Source organism: Pygoscelis adeliae, unplaced genomic scaffold (genome assembly GCF_000699105.1).
Source record: "Pygoscelis adeliae isolate BGI_AS28 unplaced genomic scaffold, ASM69910v1 Scaffold34, whole genome shotgun sequence".
Classification (NCBI taxonomy): Eukaryota; Metazoa; Chordata; class Aves; order Sphenisciformes; family Spheniscidae; genus Pygoscelis; species Pygoscelis adeliae.
Window position 1 is genome coordinate 451,012 of NW_008824658.1, and position 7,581 is coordinate 458,592.

General features: G+C 39.3%; 2 protein-coding genes across 2 annotated transcripts in view; one reads left to right on the plus strand and one right to left on the minus strand.

Annotated features, from left to right (window-relative positions):
• Positions 1-322: 322 nt before the first annotated feature.
• On the minus strand, positions 323-7,495 carry MRPL22 (mitochondrial ribosomal protein L22). The gene is made up of 6 exons (XM_009322611.1): positions 7,451-7,495; positions 5,382-5,517; positions 3,359-3,424; positions 2,760-2,837; positions 1,844-1,913; positions 323-614 (listed from the first exon to the last, which is right to left on the minus strand). The coding sequence occupies exons 3-6, from the start codon at positions 3,377-3,379 to the stop codon at positions 403-405; spliced, it is 381 nt and encodes a 126-aa protein (XP_009320886.1). The 5' UTR covers positions 3,380-3,424; positions 5,382-5,517; positions 7,451-7,495; the 3' UTR covers positions 323-402.
• The window catches only part of GEMIN5 (gem (nuclear organelle) associated protein 5), a 20,525-nt gene continuing 19,686 nt past the window's right edge, over positions 6,743-7,581 (plus strand). Inside the window, 2 exon segments of the mRNA XM_009322733.1 lie at positions 6,743-6,746; positions 7,246-7,514. Of these exon segments, the coding sequence (XP_009321008.1) occupies positions 6,743-6,746; positions 7,246-7,514 (273 nt within the window).

Genomic DNA, 7,581 nt, shown 5'->3' on the forward strand with positions numbered 1-7,581 from the left:
AATTTTAGTAATTTTAGCCCAAGTCTTGATCTTGCAACGTGACTGTCAAGCACATATTTTTACAATAAAAGACCCAACCATACATAACAAAGACAGCTGCATGAATTTGAGGACAACACAGCTCCTTGCAAGCTTTAGAACAGCACCGTATGTTCTAGATATGATAATCCAAGGTAGAGCTTGGATGCTGTGGTCCAAGTAACTCAGAAAAAGTGACATCTATTGCTGCTTTTCCAAGATTTTTCCATACCTATGGCTTGACAAATAAGAAAAAAGCTTATGATCATTCTTGCATCATCCAGCCCCAGCAGCACCAAAGATATAACTAAAACATGATTTTAATTAGTCTTTTATATAATTACATTGTCAAACAAGAAATACCTATATAGTCACAAAAGTTTGTCACAGTGTATTAACAAGGGTTCTACTTCGCAGCTGCTGCACGTATTCTTTTGCTTGGTCAAAACCAGTCCTTGGTGGCTCTGGAGGAGGAGGAGGACCTTCCACCAACTTCACAAAGTAATGGCACCTGACGATTTTCATGATGCCAAACATGCCTTTGCCATGGTAACGAATCCGCTTCACGTAACGGCCTCTGCCCGTCATTGACTCAGCTGAAGGAAAAAGGCGGGGGGTGGGAAGAGAAGACTATTCAGTCAAGAATAAGCTACTACACATCTGCAACTGAAACACTGTCTTGTCAGAGTATTTTTCATGACTGCATATGACAAGTTAATTCTATTCGGGATCCTCTCCTCTATCTTTCTTCTATTACATTTAGCAGATTACTGCTATAGAGGAACCCGTGAATTGAATTAACACTCTTCAGGAGCACCAAAAAGGTGAATTTAGAAAGCACGCATGCGAAGATAAATATACAGTAAAGGACAAATCCAAAGGAAGCTACGCTGAGCGCTTACTAGATCTTCTGAAGGTGGTATTAATTCCATTGCTTTTCAGTAGTTTGTCTCATGAATTCCTGTAGAAGTCTTACAGACTTCATTTTCCCTCCTTTCTCCCTTCATTGCATTCATCATAGGTATTTTCATTATCTACACATCTAGTCCTGCACTAGCAGATAAACCTTCTTATGGCAGAGGCCTGGAAGGCTCCAAAGAATTCTAATAAAACCTGCTCTACAAACCAGGTTACTTTAAGCTTATGAGGTCAGCTTAATAACATTTATACCATATTTGGCAAAATGGGAATTTTTTTCTTTGGGCCTAAAAACACCTACAAGTAAACATTTCTAACATTTTTCTAGGCAAGAAAGTGCTGTAGTTATTACAAGCTTATCCTGTAATCATCTATAACAAAGCCTTTTTAAGAAGTCGTCCACTGTCAATACTCAATTACTTTTATACTGTTTCTTTTATACTGTTTCTAACAGAAGTTTAGATTCCGATCCTGCAAAGCTAGTAGTACTAGCCACAGACAAAGCTTCCAGCATGTATGCTCACAGGCAACATTAAAAAGTAGTAACAGATTGCTTTTTGTTGTCTAGTCTTTCATAATCATGTCAGGCATGAAAGTCCTTCAGGACTTTCTCTTTTCACATAGGGAGCAGAAACTCCACTCTTGGAGGAATGCATCTTAAAAACAATGCATCCAGCAGATGCCAGAAGAACACCAGCCAGACGCCTACTGTAACAAAATGGCTGAAGGCTCAACAACCACACTAACTTCAGTTGTGCTGCGAGTCGGAAGCACACGCCTTTAAGTTTACTAGAAACTATACTCTAGTCATTTCTGTTGATTTGAAGCAACAAAACCTTATTAAGGATAAAACTTTTTTGTAGGGTAGGATGACGTTTTTCTGCACTAAAATAAGAAAAAAATGCACCTATATGTAAATTTGACTTGAATTCCACGTTGTGATTTCTTACTGCCATTTCCTGAGCTTCTAACAGAACCTGTAACAAAAGGAAAAGAAATGGAAATACTGAGTAGGAATTTAAGCAGTGCTACTTCTTATCTCTAGATAACATGGAAGAAATTGCAAGTTTAAGTCAGTTACAGAAAAAGTATTCTATAGAGATCAAAATTGTTAAAAAGACAGACATCTTTTACATAAGCATGTTCTTTGCATACAGACTGAAAAGCTTCAGGACAACTTTATTACATTTTATTGGGAGGAAAGGGAGTGGAAAAGATGGTTCCCACCAGCACGTGTCAGCCTTTCATCCATGGACCTTTGTAATTAGGCATCAGACTAGAAACAAATTCCAAGGTGGGCAAAATTAACTCAGGCCATTCAATATTTTCAGCTAATACAGGATACTTCTTTGTCATGATTATGCCAGAAATCAATGCTTTGGCTAAGAAAATGAGTAATTTGAGACTCCTAACAACTACAGTGTATGAAAAGCTTTCATGCCTTCACAGAACTCAGTCTTCTCCCTGATGATACTGTTCATCTCTTAAGATTTTAAGAACCAAAACACATAGATGTAGCAGCTGTTAGTGACAAGGATTCTGCATTATCTACCATGAACTTAACACCAAGCATTGTTAGAGAGGGTACCCATGCGTAGTTTATTGTCATTACAAGTTAAAACGGCCGGCACAAGTGACCTCTGCATATTCGTAAGTTGCATTACATGACTGCTACAAAAATATGTTGTTTGAATGTGCTCCCAACAGGCTTAATAGAAACATAGAAAAACATAGAAATAGAAACATCTCCAAACTTCTGGCGATAGGTATTGATTTTAAAAGTTTTCTTGAAACTAGGAGTGTTAAAGAATACTACTACATACCTCTTTGATCACCTTTGCTCCCTTTTTATCATTAAATTCCAACTGAGCAAGAGCCTGATCAATGGACATTCCTTTTATCTGCAATCAAAGTGTTAAAGTTAACTTCTGCAATTACAAGTATTTCCCTTCTCTTATTCAGAAGACAGTATTTAAATTGTTTTGCCATTACAAAGAACAAATAAAAAACCTTCAGTTTCCTTAATTACCATTTCTTCAATGTAATATCTTGCATACAGAACTTCTGAGCTAAATATTGAATAAATCTTGATAAAACATTCAATTTTTTTCTTAAAGAGAAAAACAGCCCATTACTATCCTTCCAAGTTCCCCTTGCCATCTACTACTAGGCAGAAACCAACAAGAAAATTCTTCCACAGTGCATAATCTGCATATGATCCTGAGTACAATTTGAGAGCATACTAGGATAAAGCAGCTAAACCAAACTACAAACAACTCTTCACTGGAAGAGATGCGTGCTCTTCCCCAGGACTCTACTATGAAGATGCTGATTAGACTGTGATTGAACTAGGCTGTTAAGGCAAACACAGCAACTAAATTTTGCGTTCTAACAAATACAGTACAAAGTACTTTTTGCTTACCAGTTTTGCCAGATACCACATCTTATCTTTGCTATATTTTATTTCCCTCCGACAGTGATATATTTCCTAGGTGTAAAAAAAAAAGTTAGAGGACCAGTAATTTTGCTGTGAAAGCAAGAATAGAGCATACGTGTCTGCTCCACAATCTATATTCTTACCAGAAATAAAATGACTCCCCGTGCTATACCATGAACATACCAAATCAGGCATATCTTTGACATTTCAAACTGAAAGCATTATAAAAAAATGTAGCTAGCACACAGAAAATTTTAATGTAATCTTATGAGAATTAGTTTATAAACAGAAGTCCTGAAAAGGATAATCAGAAGATTTTTTTAATCATCTTTTCCCTTCCTCCTCCCCACCTTCTGAAGCAGTCTGAGACTGACATGCCCGTTCAGTCTTAAAAACATTACTCTGCTGTCAAGTCAACTTACTGGGATAGCAACTAAACAATATTACAAGAATGAACTTAATTAGCTCTTCAGAAGTGAAGAGGGTTTCAAGTCTGATTGGCATGAAGAGCTGTCTCCAAAGACCCATTTAACATTATTACTGCACCAACAGGGACCAAAACTAGCTAGTAAAATTTAACATCAATACAAATTTGAAAGAGATGGCATTCTTTATGAACAGGTAAAAAAACTGATTTAATAAGCGAGTTGGTCAATAACTGCATTTTCACATACATTGCATTAGTCAGCCCAGTACACAGCATGTATTTCTACATCCTAGGCCATAACGTTCACAGAAGCGATAAATGCTCATGGCCCACAAAAGCACACATCCAAAAAACCCCTATTCTTCTGAGATGCAAATACTTTACTTTGCTGAGCAGTATGCCTAACAGAGGCCACAACACGTTAATTCCCAGTGAAGAACAATTACAAAAACAGGATTCCAAAATACCAGTTCAAGAGTGAGGAAATACTGAAGAATTCACCTAAAATTCTCCTAGGCTGTACTGATTAGTCCCTTCAGTGATCAAATACACAATACTTAGTTTTCATGCGTGACTTAAAGAGACTTGTTTCTGTTCACATTTAACTGTACTTCCCAGTTATAAAAGGATCAATAAGAGGGGACAGGGAGAAACAGGCATAAACCTGCTGTTATCAAAAACTAATCTGTTATGACTGCATTTAAAAAATTGACTATGTTACTTATGGTGACTTTTCCAAAAGGTGTCTTGAATGGCCAGCAGAAGGCCCTAGACTGAGCACACAGGTAACAAAAGGATTTTAGATTCTTTGCTTCAGTCTATGGTTCAGTAAAAAACAAGTTATTGTGCAACAGACTGAAGAAACGACCCCACTGTACAGTATAAAATGGTTTCCTGAGAAAAAAAAAAACCTCCTGCAATCATACACCATATCTGGCTCGCATGTCTCTCCCCACCTAACTTTAGAACCTCTCAGTCATATTAAACATTTCAAGCAACCACTATGACAGAAAACAACCTCTGAATAGCTTCATTAAGGAGAGGCCACAGCAAGAGGCAACACATTATCAGACCTCAGAGAATCTATAATGCAGAGAAATTAAGAAGTGAAAAGAGCGTGCACTCTATTGTACCTACATCAAACAGGCACCACTAGTTCCGCTACTCAGGGAATGTTACATTTATATCTTTGTGCACAGAAGCAACAATACAATCACGTTCTTCTCTAGTTATTTACTGTCAGTACAAACAGAACAAGTGTATAATGATACATCTTTGGTAACTGCTACCTCCTTGTAGTTCAGAGACTTCTACGGAGGATGGCACCTTTGCAGTTCACATCATATATCAGGTAGGGGATCAGCTAGAAGCAACTTGAAGCTCCAATATAATTCAGAAGTGGAAAACATTCGAAGCGATGTTAACTTTTACAATATAAATACGCCAAACTGACTAAAATCTTAAATAACAAATGAACAAGCTATCAAATTAGTGCTTTGTGGAGTCACCCAGAGACAGTGACAATCTGCCCAGAAATTGCTAAACATAAGCAGGTAAGGGAATTCAGAGGTGTATCCTTACAGCTGGTCTGCGAGGTTCTCCAGGCAGCTGCGGAGGGTAAACAATCCAGTTCTTTTTCTCCCACTTTCCAAATTTCTGCAGAGATGTGCTTGTGTGGATGCATGACAGAGGAAAAAGGCTACCGGATGCTAGCCACCTGCAAGACAAGACCACAGTCTTTGCTGCTGAACACGAGTTCTTTGTCCCTGCCCAGTTCAGCTGGAAAATTGTGAACTTACCTGTCTTGATAAAGAGAACTGACCCATTTGGCTACTCACAAAATAAAACTGTTCAAGTCCTCTATAGTTTACGTTGAAAGGGCTTTTTAATTCAAGGAGAAGCCTCAGGCTTCTCAAGGCAAACCATGAACCATAACTCACACTTGCATAGCATGAGGTTCTACATTGTGTGACAATCTGGGGACGCTTAAAGACACAATCACCTCTTTGTTCTTATGTGGGGCTCATTACTCACACAAACAATCTAGATCTTTTCCAAGACGGGCCAATACTTATTTAATTCTTACCAATGAGATCTTTTAGCAGTAAAAATTTCTGGTTTTTCAAGGGACTGAGTACTAAAAAAGTATTAGAAGTTTATAAACATTCATCCCTTCTGATATTTGAAAGGGTAGATATTCTAAACTACTTTCAAAATGCAATCAGGTCAATGTAAGATAGCTGATAGCAAAAAACCTCTAGTTTTCAGTCAGTTCACTCACCTCAGATTCAGAAAAAACAAGCTACATTTTGCTCCCTGCTGACTAGATAAAGCAGTACTGAGCAGCCACTCATAGCTACAAGAAGCAGATGAGTTCAAGACCAGATACCAGATACCTGAGTTTTACCAAGGTTTGAATGGCTTTGTGTGGGTAGCCAAACTGTACGAAGCATTTTAAAAACAACTGGCAAACAGAACACGTTGATTAGTTTCAAGAGGACATTGTACACCTTACAAAGTTTTCACTTGCCATCAACAGGGGGTAGCATAACACACAAATTTAAATGTTATGGAATATTTTTTCAGATACTTACCAAAATTGGTTTATTTGCTTAACACTTAAAAATTTTACTCATGAAGACAACAATTCATCATCACCAGACATAATATCATCGATTAATACAAGAAAGTATTTGACAAGCACATGAATATCATTTTAACAACTTAAGCTATAATGAATTAAGTATTATCTTCTTGGTACCAGCAGAACACATTAATACATTTGACAAACTAAGGAATCTTACATTCTCTCTATCTTAAGATAATCCAACTTTCTGCAAAGAGTAACTCTATTTATCATAACTTTAGGAAAAGAAAGAGTACACAAATACATTGTAAGCAAAAGAAAACAGTGATAGGCAACCAACAAAAGTACATTATGTATGGGTAAGTAAGGGGAACAGAGAAGAAAAAAGCTGAGCACCTTTCTAGAAAGAATCATGCATAAGCACTGAGTGGGAGACGCACAGACCAGAAGAACTGAATAAAATAAGTGATAAGCATGTAACTCAGTTCAACTGCAAGGCAATAAGCAAAGCACAGGTCACACAAGCCTATTTCTTCTTCCTTCAGCGACACAGGTCTCTGCAATTTACCTCCACAGGCGCTAGCAGAGACCAAAGCTCTGCACTTTGGGAATCTACATCAGCCTTTCTTGTGAAGTCAGGGATACAGTCAGCAGTGACCCACGCTCCCCCAGCACAACTCTGCCATTCCTCCAGACTGAGAGGAAAGACCAGCCAACTACAGAAGAACAATGACTGGGGAGAATGTAGAGGGGAGCAACAGGTAGTACGTTACTGTAACCTGCACCATAAAGCCGGAGGAAATCTGGATGCCCGATAGAAACGGGTCAGGAGAGAGAGACACCTCCATCATGCCACAGTCCCCAAGTATACAGAAAGACGGCGGCACGGGGCGACCTGTTCCCCACAGCTCCGGGGCAGGGCGAGAAACCAGCGAGAAGGCCGAGCCAGGCGACCCGGGGAGCCTCCAGACCCGGAGACTCCCCGAGCGAGGCCGCCCGAGTCCCGCTGCCGGCGCACCGGCGGAACGGCCCTTCTCCAGGACCACGGCGAAGCCAGACTCACCTCTCCGGCCGCGCCCAGCCGAGGAGACCGCACACCCAGGCGCTACCTGCAAGGAGACAGCACAGTGAGCAAGGAAACAGCAGCCGAGAGCCCACAAAACCAGCGCTCCGCTCCGTCCCCTCAGACTTACC

Bases quoted from the DNA above. Each gene is read 5' to 3' on its own strand.
- MRPL22 (XM_009322611.1), bottom strand. From the start codon at position 3,379: ATGTGGTATCTGGCAAAACTG. The intron at 1,914-2,759 runs GTATGTAGTAGT...CTTTTGTTACAG, and splicing joins GAGCAAAGGTGATCAAAGAG to GTTCTGTTAGAAGCTCAGGA. The intron at 615-1,843 runs GTGCATTTTTTT...TTTTTCCTTCAG, and splicing joins CAAGTCAAATTTACATATAG to CTGAGTCAATGACGGGCAGA.